The 17,822-nt window shown below is 37.0% G+C and overlaps 1 protein-coding gene across 2 annotated transcripts in view; it reads left to right on the top strand.

The window, feature by feature from the left end:
* Positions 1 to 760: 760 nt before the first annotated feature.
* The window catches only part of VPS37A (vacuolar protein sorting 37 homolog A (S. cerevisiae)), an 18,478-nt gene continuing 1,416 nt past the window's right edge, over positions 761 to 17,822 (top strand). The window contains exons 1-11 of one of the 2 annotated variants that reach the window (XM_010570052.1): positions 943 to 1,077; positions 1,691 to 1,805; positions 2,710 to 2,810; positions 3,758 to 3,974; positions 5,036 to 5,106; positions 7,309 to 7,436; positions 7,524 to 7,582; positions 7,674 to 7,742; positions 9,725 to 9,868; positions 10,605 to 10,685; positions 10,919 to 11,223. In XM_010570052.1, coding sequence (XP_010568354.1) covers positions 1,761 to 1,805; positions 2,710 to 2,810; positions 3,758 to 3,974; positions 5,036 to 5,106; positions 7,309 to 7,436; positions 7,524 to 7,582; positions 7,674 to 7,742; positions 9,725 to 9,868; positions 10,605 to 10,685 — 915 coding nt within the window. In that variant the 5' untranslated portion in view covers positions 943 to 1,077; positions 1,691 to 1,760 and the 3' untranslated portion in view covers positions 10,919 to 11,223. Of the gene's footprint in view, positions 830 to 942; positions 1,078 to 1,690; positions 1,806 to 2,709; positions 2,811 to 3,757; positions 3,975 to 5,035; positions 5,107 to 7,308; positions 7,437 to 7,523; positions 7,583 to 7,673; positions 7,743 to 9,724; positions 9,869 to 10,604; positions 10,686 to 10,918; positions 11,224 to 17,822 lie in introns of those variants that run through there. The other variant, XM_010570051.1, reaches the window with a different exon arrangement.

Here is a 17,822-nt window from a genome sequence, read left to right as displayed (position 1 = left end):
AACTTCCTATTAATGCAGCTGTTTTAAAGATTTTTCTCAGTAACTTATCTGTTAGAGGAGAAGCAAATTTGGATTTGGTCTTACCAGATTTCATAAGATGCATGTTTCTTCAGCTGGTGCTTTCAGGGGGGTCTGTGTCTTGAGTGTCACTGGATTACAGAGCTTTATATTCTTGCAAGTAGCTCTTCTCCAGATAATTCTTGAAAATATCTGTGCAAGTACACAGAACTTGCTCCATGTGGAAAAAACTACTATTAAATAGTAAGCTAATCTATCAAGGAAGAAGGTCTAGTGTAATGTATGTTCTAAATATTGATCTGTAGGCAGTGTTACAGAGTAATACTTAGTTGTGAACCAAGTGTGATGCCTTGGCAAAGTAAATGTTTTATCAGATAAAATTCAGTATATAAAAAAAAAAATCACTGATGTGATGTCTTAAATTAAGCCAGTAAGTGGAGAAAAATAAGCTGAGATTGTTGTCAGATCAGTGAGTAGCACAATTTCTCCTGCTGTATTTCCATTGCTTGTGATCATGTATGAGTTTTAAAAGCTGAATCTACTATTTTTTGCTTTAATCTTAATATTCAATGTAGCATTCTAAAGCATATTAACTTATTCCAGCATTTTCAATTTTATTCTTACAAGACATTTCAGAACTAAACTAAATAGAAAGGTCTGAGGTCATGCCTTTTTTTTAGACTTCAGGCTGTTATATTGACCATGAATTGGATGCTAACAATTTCTTCTTTGACAGCATTGCAGAAATTCAGAAAGATGTGGAATATCGGCTGCCATTCACTGTAAACAACTTGACAATTAATATTAACATGTAAGTAGAGTGAGATACCTCTATGCACATCTTGAAAATTAATTTTTTTTCCTCAAAAAAAAGTAGTAATAGAACATAAATGGGTCCCATCTCATAACTAATTTCAGGAACTATAACCTGGATTTGCATTAGTAGTTTTAGTGCCATGAGTGAAACTAGTTCTGTACAAGATACAGATGCTCAGCTGAAAGCAAAACTATATTTTGCTGTGCTCAGCTCCTAAGATATCTCCATGTTTTTAGTTGAAGGTAAGTAGGAGAAAACACTTGAGGGTTTCTGATGACTTTGAATCCCCTACAACTGCAAATAAACTTAATTAGTCATTTACTAATCTGCTGTAACTTGTAACTCTTGCCCCAGTGAAGCTTCTGGATAACTTAAGTGATTTATTGTAACATTTCCTGTGAATTTACTTTGGGGGGTGCTTTTGCTCTGGCAAATATTGATGGTATTCTATTCACACGTTTTTTTATTACTTTAGCCTGATAAACTTGCCTGATACTCTTGCAGGTTACACTGCATTATCTTTGTAGTAATAACACTTCTATTAGAAGATACTCTCATTATGCTACAGCTTTTTCTTTGTCCTTGGACATAATTGCTTCATTGTTACTCTACAATTTTGCCCACTAAATGCTCCCTTCAGTTCCGTGGAAGTCTGATATTCTAATCTGTCTGACTTCCAATTTTGTAACTGAATAATCCTTTTGTGTGCTTCATCATTCTGTATTTCTCCATAACTCTTCTTGTAGAAAAGTAAGTTTATGTAATTAATAGTATTTTTTCTTTGCATAAGAAGCCTTCTTATGCAAACTTTATCATGGGTGGTAGCTATAGTAATGATTATTCTTGTATTTGCAGCTTGCTTCCACCTCAGTTTCCTCAGGAAAAACCAGTCATCAGTGTTTTCCCACCTGTGAGACATCATTTGATGGACAAGCAGGGAGTATATGTGACCGGCCCATTAATAAGTAATGTATGCATATTTTGTAGCTTCACATATATCTACTATTAATAGCAATTTTAATACATGTCACACTAGATTATTGCTAATACTTCTGGTAAAAAAGACTAGTACAGATCCTAGTCCCTCTCAAACTGTATTTTGAGGGCTCTGAAAGCAAAAATTCAGTAGTGTTCAGTATACTACTATTTATTCTTTTAATGCTACCATTACTGAGTTGAGTATTGCATATATCTGAAATTATTTTAAGTTATGATGGCTTAGAAAATTCCTATTACTTTTCTTGTTAGTACCAATAGCACAGTTCTTGTTTCTCTACTGTGTATTCCATATAAGGGAGAAGGATGCTTTAAGACTCTTTTGCAACGTAGGTCTTTCTACCCTAATCCTAATAGAAAGATGTCAAGGTTTTATCCCTAATATTTAGGATTTTAATATGCTCTTCTTTTTTTGTTGTTGTCCTTTTTTTGTTTTCCTTTTTTTTTTCCCCCCTTTTCTCTGCCAACAAGGATGTGGTATTTTTTGGTGGGGTGGGAGGGAGGTTATGACTTTTTCAGAATGCAATTAATGCTTTTTGTCTCAAATCTTGATTTCCTCTTTCTCTGTTTTCCCAAATGTAACTTGGTAACTAAGGTGGGGTTTTTCGGTGGTTCATCAGAAATGTTGTACTTGATTAATTCTCCATTGATAATGGAATATACAAAAGACCTTTAGTTTCTATTCGGTTCTGGGTGGCTTTATCACTTTATTTGGAGCTTACATATACACAGTTTCCATTAGCTGATATGTCTCTGAAATGGCTCCTGGCACTGCCGTGGGGGTATAATAAACAGTCAAGTTCAGCACATTTTGGAACTGTTGGAATCCAAGCATAATTTTTCTTCTGCATTGGGTTTTGGTTTTTTGGTATTGCCAGTTTACAATGCACTCGGATCTTGGAAAAATTATTCAAAGTTTACTGGACGAGTTTTGGAAGAATCCTCCAGTTCTGGCTTCTAGCTCAACATCATTTCCATAGTAAGTATCTATAAACATGGTGAATGGAACCATGTGTATTAACTTACATTTTTAAAAAAAAGATGAAACCAAATATTAGGAGGGCAGGAATGGGAATAATGTAGTGGATGTATTGGGAGGCATAGATTCCCTGCCCTTGCACAATTTCATGTGCAAACTTAATGGCATGATTGTATTGAGAAGAAACACTAGATTTCATTGGAGTTACTGTATCAACATGCTGATGTAACTTTATGTGCTTCCGTTTTCTTGAAAAAGAATAAATGTTTACATTATCAGATGAAATCTTGAATTTGCTGTAGATCGTGATCTGAGCAGTTGTGTTTCTTCATATTCTGTTCATAATCTTCCGGGCTTACAGGCAGCTTCTGTTGCACAGCTGTGCAGCAGAAATTGTGCAATTTAAATAATTGTATTAAATATGCAAAAGTGGTCTGAGACATTACAGCTTTATCAGTGCAAGTATGGTTCTCGTGGCTGGCAATGATACTGAGTTTAGATGCAGCCGCAGTTGTGAATTTTTAAAAAAATCATGTTATTTAGAAGTAATTATGGGTGTGTTGCTCAAGCTGTTAAATGCTATACTGTAAATAAGGTCTAACATATGACACAGATGCATTTCTCAGGACTTCTCAATGGAAACAATTTAAATTTACACTCATAAATTTTTGAGAAGTAGTTTTCTTATAATTAAGAGTGTAAGTGTGTATTTGGCTGCTCTACAAGAATATGATTTAATGGAGTTGTATATTATGTTGCAGTATAAGACATAAAGTAGACTTACTATGTTGGAAGTAACTGAGAACAGAAAATGCAAAGTTTATGGTCATTTAAAAATTCAATCTTATGTCTTGTATGTGGTCTAGTAATTATAATTCAAATGATAAGAAATGTGCTGTAAGCAGTTGGTTGCTCATGGTTGTGTTTTTTTGTTTGTTTGTTTTTAGCCTTTTCAACAAACCAGCTGGAATGCCTCCTTATGCTCCTCAGGGGTTTCCATTTCTTCCTCCATACCCACCTCAAGAAACAAATAGAACAATGGCAGCCGTGCCTGTTGCTGAATCAGTTTCTTCAAGCTACACTACAGACAAGCCTGCTGCTCCCTCTTACGGCTTTATTGCTGATCTGCCACTACCTGTTCCGACAGCAGAAGCAGTGCTTCAGGTCTGTGCACTGAGTTTTGCTGCTTAAGCTATCAGACACTGGGTATAAGTTCCCTCAAGGGCACACTGGGCATTGCCGCAAAACTCAAGGGAACAGTCTGAGCGACTGCACTTCATTGTTTTGCTGGAGCTAGGAAAATGAAACTGTCATTCTGGCTTTGATGAAAAGTTTTTTAGAACAAACTTGAAGTCAGAGCAACAAGTTTGTCTTTCTGAGTTTCAGAGAAACTAGTGTTATGCTAAATATCTTTGAATACCCATTTTTTGGAGCTGCACTCCCCCATAGTGCAGCTGTGATTGTTTCTCCAGCCATAGAAAATTAGATCCTTTTCTCTATACGGGATTTCCTGCCCAGAGCCTATCAGGTGAGAACGACGTGCAGTCTCAAGCCTTTATGTGTAGAGTATTTACTTCTTGTTTTCATGCTTAAAATAGCTTCTCTTCACAGATCTTGTATGTGTGTACTCACAAACTCCCTCTCACTGATGCACTCTGGAAGGACTTTTTTTTAATGTCCTCCAAAAACTTTATATCTAAATGTTTAGTCTTTAATCAAATCTTGTCTTTAGAAACAAAAGCTTTCTTAACTTTGGAAGACACTTTTCTAGCTTTGTAGAATTTAAAATTTCTACATTCTATGAAGACAGACTTTTTTTTCCTTGTCAAAGACTTTTTTCCTAAGAGATATAGCTTTGAAAACCACATGAAAAAGATCAAATGTCATTCTCTTTCTCTGCTCTCACTTCCCTGAGTCATACTCTTCCTGTGTGTTTCCTGGGTCATCCAACTGTTGTCAAATGGAGGACATGGCAAGACAGAATTATTTTCCTCCAAAATTGACTCATGTTCTATGACATGCCACCCCAAACATCCCCAAGTATTTTGTTGCCATGGCTGAGTTGAGACATCTTCTGTTTGGAGACTAGTCCTACTGCTTCTTACTGCTTTTCCTACTTTTCTTGTTGCTGGCAAATACTCATCTCCAGTTTTGGATTAATCAGATTAAATATCAAGAAATTGCTCTTCAAAAAATCTGCTAAGCATTTCCAAACTTCTGTTTAGGTTGGCCAGAATGGATTTACTTACAAGATGCCTGATGTTCCTGATACTTTTCCAGAACTCTCAGAACTCAGGTAAATTTTCAGAAGGTAGCAAAACTTTCCATAGTCATTAAAAGGCAATTACTGCTGGTCTGTATCTGATTTTTGTCTAAAGTCTGTATATATCACTGAAAGGTCTTTGTGGAAATTATAAATAGGAGAACGACCACTTACCAAAATTGTACAGTCAGAAAGTAAGCCAGCCTTGTATTCAAATGTGCTGCTTGTTTAGGGTTTTCTCAGCAGGAACAATATTTTAGGATTCAACAGCAGGAAAAAGAACATTTATTTTTACTTTTCCTAACTACTAGTGTTCTGCTGTCTTCTGGGGCTTTGCCAGGGACTTAATTTCTACTAATATAATAAGTGTAACTTTTGAGGGAGGAAAGTGGACAGGGAAGTGGACTTGAGACTGGTTCACGAATTACATTCTCTTAAATTCGAAAGGACTGTAGCGCAGGGTAAACAATAGACTACGTTGTGAGCAGTTCAGCATGTGTAGGGGCGTTGGGTTAGATAAATCCAGGTGGTAAATGTACTAGCTGTCCCAGTGCTTCCACATGTAAATATGTACACATATTACGTAAATATTTTCATCAAAATCATCTTGTCACAATTAAAAAAAAAGTATTAGTTATTGTTCCTCGCAATTTGCTCAGATCTAATGAGACAGCCTCCTAGATCAGTTGGGATTGAATAGATTACAAATTAGCTATTAATTCTGAAAAGGTTTTAGGAGATTGGTTTCTTTCTGATCTCACCTCTTTATGGTGGTGTCATAGTTTAGTGATTGAAAACTCTCTCCTTTCAGAAAGGAAAAGTCCTTTGGCAAGAAGGACTTCTGGGGGGGGGCAGGGGTGTTTCCCTTGACACCTTTCTTAAGAGCCTGTTTGATTTAGCTAAATCAGCTGTAAGTTCTAGCAGCATCCTTATTATGTAGCAGAAATTGTGTTTTGTGTGTTTAAACAAAACATTCTAATAAAGTTTGGTCCTTCCAAAAAGACTAGATTAAAATTCCATGATTCTTCTGGTGGTAGTTGAGTTAAATCACAAATGGTATTGCCGCTGTTCTGAGTAGCTCTATTGTGTGTAGGTGGCAAGGTTTTGGTAGCTGGGGGGCTGCATGGGTGGCCTTTGTGAGAAGGGGCCAGTGCTGCCCCCATGCCAGGCACAGCCAGCTTGGCAGCAAACCCACTACAGGACAGCTGAGTCACTCAGTGAAGCAGGTGGTGCCTCTATGAAAACACATTTTAAAAAGAGCAAATGCTGCAGAAGCAGTGAGGGTTGAGAGGAGGGGTGCAAAAGTGTGAGAATCCTGCGAACACCAAGGTCAGAGAAGAAGTGGGGGGAGGTGCTACAAGTGCCAGGGCAGTACAAGTGCCATCTGCAGCCCGTGGAAGTTTTGGAAGAGACCACAGTAGAACAGGTACTTCCCTGTAGCCCATGGAGATGACTAGGCTGGAGCAGATACCCACACTACAATACATGCAGAACCCCACACTGGAGCTGGCGGATATGCCCTGAAGGAAACTGCAGCCATAGAGAGCTCACACTAGAGCAGTCTTTCCTGCCGGGAACTGCAGTGTGTGGAGAGGGACCCATGCTGGAGCAGGGAAAAAGTGTGAGGAGGAAGGAGCAGCAGAGACAAACTGTTACAGGCTGCAACATCTGCAGTTCCCCCCCTCCCCGCACTGCTTGGGGCAGGGCGAGGTAGAGGAGTTGGGAATGAAGGAGTGAAGTTGAGCCTGGGGAGAGAGGGGGTGAGGTGTTTTAGTTTTTGTCTGTCTCACCATCCAACTCTTATTATAATTGGCAATAAATTAATTTTTCCCAAGTTGAGTGTGTTTTGCCTGTGATCGTAATTGGTAAGTGTCTTTGTCTCGACCCACAAGCTTTTCCCCCATATTCTGCTGAGGAGAGGGACTGAGAGAGGAGCTGGGGGGAATGTGGTAGCTGGCCAAGGTCAACCCACTACAGTAGCATTAAAAAACACTTTATAGGAAGTAAGGCTTGAAATGAGAGGTATTTTTTAACTCGCTGCTTTTTAAGCTCACTGCTGCAGATAGTAGAGCCCACAGTCCAGGAGAAAGGGAAAAAATAAGTTGTGGTCAAGTGTCATGTATCTTTAAAGTCCCAATAAATGCCTCAAACTTTTGACTTCTGGCAGAAATGAGTAACTCTACACATAATGTTTGCTGTTAGCTTTAAATCTGCTTTCTTTCTGTTTGAATATAGTATATCGCAGCTGACCAGTATGAACGAGCAAGAGGAAGTGTTACTGGAACAGTTTGTGACTCTGCCACAGCTGAAGCAAGTCCTTACTGATAGAGATGAGTTAGTGAAAAGCATTGAAGAGCTGGCAAGTAAGATGTCAAAACATTAGCATCTGTGGCTGTGTTCTGCGAACTGAATCCTTTAAAAAAAGTAGTAATAGTGACTTTGTTTTACAGAAAAAAACTTGTTGCTGGAGCCTAGTCTCGAGGCAAAAAGACAGACAGTATTGGATAAAGTAAGTGAACAATAAAACCTTTTTCAGAAATAGTAGTTGTAATATTCTGCTTTTATCAGGGGGAAAACGTTCTTTTTCTTCTTCCTTCCAGTATGAGCAGCTCACACAGATGAAAGCAGCCTTTGAAAAAAAGATGCAAAGACAGCATGAACTTAGTGAGGTATAATCTCTATGTCATGTTATCCTTTAAGAATACTTCAATAAAACTGAAGTTTTGATTTGTATCTTTATCCATAAAGAATATTCTTCTGGTTAAACTCTAATTTTATATGAAATAGATTCACATCAAGTGTGAAATAAAATGAGATGAAGTACCAAACAGTTTGAAAGCAAACCAGTGTTACGATTGCACTAGTGTTTTTTTGGGTTGGTTTTGGTTTTTTTTAACACTACAATAGAAGCAAAGTTGGAAGAAAGGAGCATGATAAGCATTTAGAGCTGTTCTTAAGCACAATCCTGGGTCAAACCAGTTTTAAGAACAGAATGATTTTTAAAGAAGGCTTGTTTAATTAATGGCACCCATTTAACAAAATAAGCTTGTAAAAACAGATGAAAATGATTAAAACCATTGGTTTAGGAACTTACATTCTGTGATTCACTGGGTACGCTTCTTTTGGGCAACATGTTACATGTGCTGTCAAACTGCACATTTTAAAGTGCCCATAGGGTAGAGTCATTACTTCAGAAAGCAGTTTGTGGAAGGAGAGTAATTTTTTTAGTCTAATTACCAGTATGTGCATTAGAAGATGTAACTTCTCATGAGCCAATTTCTGTACTGAAATCTTCATTATTTGCAAGACTTGTCACCTGAGAATACAACAGTCCATTAGAATAGTATGCATATTACCTGAATTTCAAAATGCCCAAAAAGTAACAAAGTACAAAATAACAAGCAAAAGTTACGTGACAGCAAACTGATTTTTTTCATAGGTGATCTAAATGAATTAAATGTTTCCTTACTTGAAAAGCAGAATAGACTGACTCCTAATGCTTCCTTTCTGTGTGATGTAAGTTGGCTTTGAAGTGGGCGGAGGTAGTTGGCATTGAGAAATTTTATATTTCTGTAAGAAGCCACTTAAGAACAGGACATAATACCCTACTGCTATATTACCTTTTCTTTTTTCTAAGTTAGATTTGCTGATTCGATTTAATAATGGTTAGGAGGCTGAGAGTTGGGGAGTTGCAGCTGGATTTTTGTGCTGTTTTCCACATAATGCTGTATCTTCATGTATTGATGTTCACTGTGCACTACTGGGTATCTCCTGTTACCTCTCCTTCAGAGTTCCAGACAAGTCCGTACTGTGGGTGAATTTTAGTCATCTTTTATTAGAGCAAACTCTCCTTATTTTTCACAAAATTAATTTAACAGGAAATTTATGATTACATCACATTTTTACAGTACATAAGTAAAATATTTTTCATGGGGTAGGTGAAGGGTAGTCCGAGCATCTAAAATCTATAAATATGTTAATTTTGCAGTTCTGGCTCTGTACAGACTCCTACTGAAGATGTGAATCATGTTCTGATTAACTGCCCAAACATATTAGAGGAAAAATAATGAAATTATATGCAATAAACAGAAATAAGGTTTGAAGTTTATAAGAACAGAAGGATGAGGATACTGGTTTAGATTAGCAGCCCATCTACTTCTTGAGTAGGTGCTTCTTCCTTTCCTGTCTTCCTCTCCACAGTCATTTCAGGGGTATTTAAATGCTGAACAGTAAGTGCTTTTTTTACCTTTTTATACTTCCCAGGCTCACTACTGAGTTTCAAAAGTAGATCCGATTTATTGAAGACACTTGGAATGCTAGTTCTACTTGGAAATCATGCACTCAAAAACCTGTCAGATTTCCAAACTGAACGCTTTCTACAATGTAGAGTGAAAGTTCAAAAGCTTTATACATTTGTGAGAATGGTTGTGAATCAAGACCTGTACTGGCAATGCTTTCCTCACATAGAATCCTTTCTGGTTTAACAAGCTGTGCTGTTTCTTGGAGATGAAGCTTCATCTGGTCACTTAGGCTTTTATGTAATAATAATGCTCTATTCACATATTCCACATTTATATAGTCATTTATCTTTCTTGGAAATGTAGGTTTTGATGGACAGTTTAACATTACATAGGAGTTTCTATTTTCTTAGAGTTGCAGTCCAAGTGCTCTGCAAGCCAGACTTAAAGTAGCTGCACATGAAGCTGAAGAGGAATCTGACACTATTGCAGAAGACTTCTTGGAAGGCAAAACAGAAATAGATGACTTTCTTAGTAGTTTCATGGAAAAGAGAACGGTATGTAATATAATAATCATTTTAATCTGAGAGATATACAACACATAGTGAATAAATTTAAGACTTAGAGTTTAAGCAGTCCTGTGATACAGAACAATGCTTAGGAAGCTCCCACAGAAGCAAAATATATCCCTAAGTGGCTTCAGTCTATTTAGAATATAATCTGCATTCTGAAGGCACATATTTTTAAGGTGAGAGTGCAAAAGTCACCTGCATTAGACCCTAGTCATGTGGTGTTGTGGATATTTTTGTGTCACTTTCTTCTGTATGCTGTATAGATATAGGGAAGATGGCCACATGGACAATCTTAAATTTGGTAAGCCAACGTAGAATGACATGTTATATTAAGCAACCTTAATGTTTAATTTATTAAACTTCTTAAACTAATTATTCTGTTGATGGGTATCACCAAATAAGTAACTGAGGTTCAAAAACCACTGTTCTTGCTCATGCTGTGACAAAAGCAACTTACCAGGTAGTATACCTTTCTTTAAAGATGCCTAATAAATGCATTTCATAACATAAGAGACAATTCTTTTCTCTTCTAAGCAGTTGTGGATGGAATAATGTTATCAATATAGGCAGTTGTGCAGCCTGAAGCTTGGAAGGGAGGTGGTTCACAGGGCTTTCCTTTTTTAAAGAGCCTGCAAAGTAGTTAAATCATTAAAGAGAAACTGTAGTATGCATTATAAAAAATTTCTTTCAGAATTCACTCTTCCTATGTCTTGTTTTGTAGCTCTGCCACTGTAGACGAGCCAAAGAGGAAAAACTTCAACAGGCAATAGCAATGCACAGCCAATTTCATATTCCGCTATAGGTAAACTGCTGTTTTAATGTTTGTAGTGAACTCGGTTTTTTTCTTTTTTTCCCCCAGTTTACCTCATCACACACTTAGAAATTGCTAACTGTAAATGGATTTGTTACGATGCTTAGTGTTCTAGTAATGCTTTCTGTGGAAATCAAGTATGTACTGCATCTGTTGTTAGTTGTATTTGAAACATAACTTCTGGAAGAGTTAAAATATCTAATTATGGAAATTTGTCTTTACAGACTTCCTGCAAACTACACCTGCCAAGAGAAAGAGTGAAAAACCCAATAAAGCACACTTTTTAATAACTATTATTTGCAAATAAGCATTTCATCTTATATGGTTGTATTTATAGAAGAGATTGTATACAAAGTTGGGATGGTTTTTGTACAAATTAGAATGTCTCTTTATATTCTCACTGTAGTCAAGAATCCTTCTATTGCAATCTTTGCACTAATTTCTTGTATTTATTGTTGATAGTTCTTATGATATTTGAGTTCCTGCTGCTATACTCCATTCTTCAGAGATTAAATACCTAAACATGTAATTTTGACTAGCTTTTTACATTTTTATAAAAACATAATTCATATATTTTGTATTTTGAACTTTAAACATAGATTTGGCTTGATCTGTGGAAGAGTTTGAGATAGGTGGTGATAGGACTTTGGAAACTGAAGAAGTTCATAATTTGAGATTGTCAGTGGATTCACAAGCTGTCCTTTCTTGAAGCCAAAATGTTTAAGAACAAGTTTTTTACTTTTAAGTAATAATACAAAACTAAGTATAGCCTGTATTGTGTTCTGGGTAAGTATATTTGGATTAAGCAAAGGATGTGTTGGAACAAATTATAATGGAATCAAAATAGAATAAATGATGTCTGTGTAGATTTGCTCTGTTGCTCAGTAGCACTGATGCACTTGATTTCAGGAGTGGCTTGGTACCTACCACTGTAATTAAACACATTTTTCATCTAATAATTTCATTTTCATATTTGTTTTTAGTTAAAGGAAAAATAATCAGGTCACCTCCCAGTTTCTGCTTATGCAATATGAATATGTTCATCATGTGAGGAACTCAACAGCACTTTGGAGAATCTAGTTCTGAAGTTCATTGCTACTGTGAAGTAGCAGTTATTTTTTCCTAATTTTAAGGAACAAAGAAACTAATTTGGCTGGAGTTGCGTAGTGTGTTATGTTAAGGCCGGTGACGGAATTTGGAAGTGAGACTTAATTCTGCCCTTGCCTCTGGTGAGCAGAGTTCTTTTAGGATGGGGGTATATCTGGTGAGAATGGATAGGACCAACTGCAGTATTCTATAGGAGAAAAATATAACCCCTAAATACACACATGTATGTTCTATCTTGCTCTTACAAAAAGACACATTCTTTTTCTTAACCTTGTCAGTGCATTAAGTTTTCATGGAGACAGTGAAGTTCCAGAAGAACAGAAGGAATTGTACAGTTCTGAGAAATAAATACGATAAAGCACTGATTAAGTAATGTATCAGGAATCCTGCTTCTTTCTTGTCAGGAAGCAGTCTAGAGATAAACCTCTTAGCCAAGACACTGCCTCTGTGTTACCTAGACAGGGTCACAGAACATCACAGATACAAGTCTCAAACTAAAGCATGCCAGTCCAAACAAGTACTTTTCTGTATTGTGAAATTCTAGGGAAATGCAATAAGGTATTTCTTCTAAATTGCAGAAAAGTGAGTACATTTGGAGTTATGAAAATCAAGTAAGTGCAAGAAGTCTGTTCCACAGGCTAGTGAATCTTCACATGGGGCTTTAGTTTCAGCCCTGTCATACTTTACAGCACTGTGGTTGTCTGTCTTGAGCTACTGCCTTTCAGGGTGAGAAAACTATTCACCCTGGTATTTGATGGGATTTTTCTTTGTAAAGCTGGTCTGAATTCTGAGATGAGATTTTCCAAGAAAACAGAACTATGGTCCAAATCAAAGAAGATACTTAGGTGCCTGAAAATATAAACAGGTTGTAAGTGCCATGGTTAAGCAATAATTTTAGAGTATCTTCTTCCAAATAACATTTTTATTGATACAGTACTGTTTGTATATGGACATAGCACTTCTGCTGATGTGCTAACTAAAGCCCTAATTAAAAATGAGATCATGTAGGTTTCCAAGTGATTCTGGACTTGGGTCTCCAAGTAGTGTGATTTCTGCAGCTCTGGAGAAGAGTTAGATTTAAGTCATCGGTGTTACCTTCTTGGCAAACTCCCATCTATTTTTGTGCTGAGTGTCCAAGTCATTTTGGATCTTTTTCTGAGTAGCTAGCTAGCAATCTTAAAGATTAGACAGACAATTCTGTACAGGGCTGATTTTTTGTTGTGTCTTCCTTGTAAGCAGAGAAGGGAACAGATGAGCAAACATCTGGTGCTTTTCCTGAGTTGGGCTTGTATCTTCTTTACACATTTTATAATGGCATGGAGTGACAGACTTCTGTCCTCATCTGCCTCCTCCTTTTGAATGTTATGTGGTATATTATGGTGCTCTACTGTAACTGAACTCTCTAGTCAGGTCACCTTCAGGGGACTTGCTTCCCAAACTAGTACAAGTTCTCAACACTTCAGCTTTTCCTCTTACGTTACTTTTGTGAGCAAATTTACAAATTCAGGACTTCTCCACAGAGTCCTTCTGATGGTAGTGGAGGAAGGTCTAGGAGAAAATGTCACTGTTCAGTGCAAGTTCTTAGTACAGTGTTTCTTGTTCAGGGATATGAAAGTTTAAGGTCTTCCCTTTTCTCCCATTCTGTTCTCTCATATCATTGTTCCTATTCTTAGGATTTTTTTCCCCTATTTTTTAGCCCCTTCTGCAGTCACAAACCCATCTTCTAGAAAAGAAGCACAGAAGAAGTCTCTGTATTCAACAGTTATGTACTGCATTAGCTACAGGTATCCTTTCACATGCAGGAATGGCCAGTCTGTTTCTGGCCTTTAAAGGACAAGCCAACCTGCTGCTGGTTTGGGGTTTGGGTTTTTTTCTTTTCTTTCAGTCCTACACTGGGTTTGCCAATGGGAACATTTTTCCTTATAGGTAGTCTTCATACATTTACCAGAAGACTTAGTAGAACACTGATAACACACTGTCAGAATTAGGTTTTTTGGATTCTAGCATGCTAGGTCACTGTTAAGTGCATTCCTTACCTTATTTTGCCAAAACGTGGCGTGTAGGTGTAAACCTAGCTTTAAACAATTCCTGTGAAGTGTAGGGGAATGGCAGCTGCTGTTAGATGCGTATTCTAAAATCTTTTGAAATGTGTCAAGTGAACAAGTGAAGCAAACTGGAATAATAGGTTACATACAGTGACTTGTTTCTGGAGAGCCTTGCACTATGTCATGCTGAGGTGTTCTGCCAAGTGGAAAAGTGAAATAATTGAGTAAGAAGTACAAGAGTAAGGAGGTGGCTTGTCTCTGGTGTTGCAGTAGTTTGGGGTGAGGGTAAGGGTACATTCTGTATTGTAACTGCTAATTGAGTGTGGGTTTTTCCTAATTTTAATACCTGATCTTACTGCAGAATGTTTTCTGTAGCTGAGTTTAGGCCTCTTGTTCTCCCTAAGTCAAGTGATTACTTAAATCCAGAACTGAACTCTACATATAGCAATTGTAACCGATGCTATTGCAGACCAGAGAAATTTTAAAATTTAAGTCTGAAATCAAGTAGGTTTCATTTTAGGGTGATCTTGTATACAGCTGGTGTTAATGGTACGTTCTGCTGGGGCTTATAGAAGAAAGTTTTCCTAGATTTCACAGTGTATTTGACATGCTAACCTATCTGAAAGACAGGAATTATTAGGTACGTACAGCTATGCTAGCCGCCACTACAAGCATGAGACTAAAATAAAGTTAGTTCTAAGCAGTATCTAATGATCTACTATAGTTCTGTTGTTTGCTCTGTACGTATTCCTGCAGCTTTGCCACTTCGGACTTTGAACAAATGTGGAAGCTAGAAATCTTTTAGTCTTGTTTCTGTCCAAGTTCTCACTACTCCCTTCTAAGACTAGGATAAGTCTTTCTAAAAGAGAGATTTAAGAGACCTTCAGGTAAAACTGAATTAAAACTCTGACAACAAAGTTAAGTCAGTTATCACAGCCTTATTGTGGACATTATTCTGAACAGTAAATACGTAGTATGTTAAACCTATAAATAAAGGCTTGGGGATTTTTAATATATCTTGTAATTGTCTAACTTGCTGATAGAGTTGGGCATTGCAGGACTTTTTGGGTGGATACAGAATTGTGTTGGAAACGCATGCAGTAAGCTACTCAAGGACAAACTTTTAATCTATGTGTGTAGTGATTTGAGCTTTTCCTGTTTAACCCTTTCAACAGCAGTAGTTCTTGGAGCCACCTTCACTAAAATGGGCTTTGAAAACCCATACTGCATCTCCGGCTACTGCTGTCGTAAATGCCTTGTTTGGGTCAGACACCTGTAGAGATAAAATTTATATGTAGTAATAAGCTACAAAGAAAGCTTGTGTATCAATAATAAGGGAATACTTTAGCATGAAGTTCTTCAGTCTTTGGAAACAGAATAAATTAATCTGAATAACCTCGGCAACCAGCAGACATAAAAATGAGTCCTTGCCTGAATTCAGTCACAATGATTCTGGTGGACCTATAAGGTTTCATTAGCTTCTTCCCAGAATGATTTATATTAAAAGACCACTAAACTTAATATTTTAAGATTTAACATCATTTGATCTGCTGGCTCCAGGTGCTCTACTGGCAATTTAAATAAGTAAAGGTGAATGTTTATTTTACTTCTCATCACCCCACTCTCTGGCAATGTTTCTGGCCTCTCTGAATTTGGGGTTTGCTGTACACTTGGCCCTAGATCTTTTGCAGATTTTTCACTAGTCTTATTACTGTGATAAGTAGACCTGCTTTTAGCTTGCCCCACCACATGTTCCTCCCTTTCCAAATGAATTGTCAGTGACTTACCTGTCCCTGGAGGATTTTTGAGTCACTGTGGTGTTTACCTATCTCTGCACTACAGTGTGTAAGGGTGACCAGCCAACCAAAAAGCTGCACTCAACCTTCAGCCTACGTGCAGAAGCAGCCCATTTCCTTGACTATGATGTTTGTGATAAACTTGAGGGCTCTGTGTGCAGATCAGGGCAGTGTCCACATAAAAGCATCAAGTTAGCTGATCAACAGTGACAAAATGCTTATCTTCATTGCAAAGGCTACCTCCTTGTTGCTGGGTTTTAAATGTTACTAGTTTGTGTCATCAAACATCTTTCATCCTCTGTAAACTGGTGCTCTGGCTTGCCCCTAACTTCAAAGAATGTAGTTCCCTGCCTTACTGGTAATTTTACAAAGAGCTTTCCTTCCCTGTCTCCCTCCTTTTACTTATTTTTTTTCTTTATCTCTCCTTACTTTTAATGATATCCTGGTATCTGAGTTGTACCCTCTTGACTTTTTAATTTTATTTCTCAGCTTTTCAGAATCCATTACCAGTTTACCACCTTTGTCTATGTCTTGTGTAGAGCTACCAATAAAAGCAGCTAGTGAATATGTTTCCTTTCTGTTCTTTAGATGGTGATCTTTCATAGAGAAAACTTCAGCTGTTTGATCTCATTGCCTTCAGTGTCCTTTAGATGCACATTTTCATACTAAAGAACAGCCTGAACCTAGTGAGGCTAAAATTACACACAAATCTATAATGCTCTTCTAATCCTTTCTTTCCAGCAGTTTGTGTCCTATTTCAAATTACAGTGGGCTTATGCCAAATTTGCAAGGATTTGCAACTGAGGGGGGATGTCCACAAGGCTATGAGAAATCGGTATAGTTCATAGGGTGATTTTCTCATCCTTTTTGTTTCGCATTCGCTTAAAAAAAAAACAAACAGGGGTGTAACATGCTCCCATACAATTAACTCAATTGGCAGGAGCCTCAGTTTTCTTAGTTATCAGTTGTAGATTCCTCCACAGCTTAAACTACTGGATTCAGGTGTCAAAGTAGGGAAGATGATAGATACAAAAATCCCTTGATCTCAGTGACAAAGTGACTCTTGAGTAAATGAAGAGCTATATTACACAAAGTGGGAAAGCAAGCCTTCCTTTCATTCACTGGTGTGAAATAATGTAACACTAAATGACCTAAGTGTTTATTTAAAAGTGTTTCTCAGCAGGCTAATAATGCCACAAATACATACATTGCAATGAAAACAGTAGTAGCTAATGCAAAATTCCAAGGACGGAAGGACACATCATAGAGGGCTGCTAAGTAAAGGCTTAATATAAAATGTTAATATCTTAATATTTTAGTTGTAAAGCTAGTTACAAGGAGTTGCATAAGCGACATGAAGACAGTGCTTTGAATTTGCATATATTGCTGTTCTGCGTTTATTTCTAGACGTGTCTAATAGGACACAGTACCATCATACGCAATTTTACATTTTAAAGATGTGCAATAATATTGCCCATTTTCAAACTCTTTTTTAGGCAGAATATTTGTGTGTTTTATTTTCATTGCTGACTTCGCAGCATGGTTCTTTAGTTTGAGAAAACCCATTGAAAATCTCCTTTAATACCATAAATTTTACAGGCTATGTTCAAAATACGAAACATTTTTAAAAGTGCAATTAAAATCAGGGCTTTCATTTATTAAAAATGCATAAAGATTAAAAAACAGAAGGCTAGATTCTCAACAGAGTATAAATATAGCTGTATTTATTTCAGTTGAGCTACAGTGATCTATCAAATTGAGGATCTGGCCTTTCCAGTATAATATTAAGATAAATCTTGCTGTTAGGAACTGAATTATTTGTTCAAAGACAGCAGCTTCCTTAAGAGGATATTAATAATACTGAAGTTTACCTACTCATTTTTAATAATGTAAGTTCATAGAACAGAATGACAAGCTGTTCCATAAAAGCAGACTGAATAATAAATCTAAAGCTTCTAAATTGAGGTATATTTATATAATTTAATTCTGCCCGTAAGTCTGTATTTGAAGGAGTAGTATGAAATGCAGTCAAAGTAAACTTACTTACATTACTACCGCTTTGCTTTACTGGAGTTCAGTACCACATTGTCTCCAAGCAGGTAAGAGCAGCTAAACTGCTTGCTTTAATTAACAAAAAAACCAAAACCCAACACCCCCCCCCCCCCCCCACACCCGAGAAA

This window comes from Haliaeetus leucocephalus, unplaced genomic scaffold, assembly GCF_000737465.1.
Source record: "Haliaeetus leucocephalus isolate CR32 unplaced genomic scaffold, Haliaeetus_leucocephalus-4.0 Scaffold284, whole genome shotgun sequence".
Lineage (NCBI taxonomy): Eukaryota > Metazoa > Chordata > Aves > Accipitriformes > Accipitridae > Haliaeetus > Haliaeetus leucocephalus.
The sequence above is the reverse complement of the archived record's forward strand: the minus strand, read 5'-3'. Positions and strand labels throughout refer to the sequence as shown.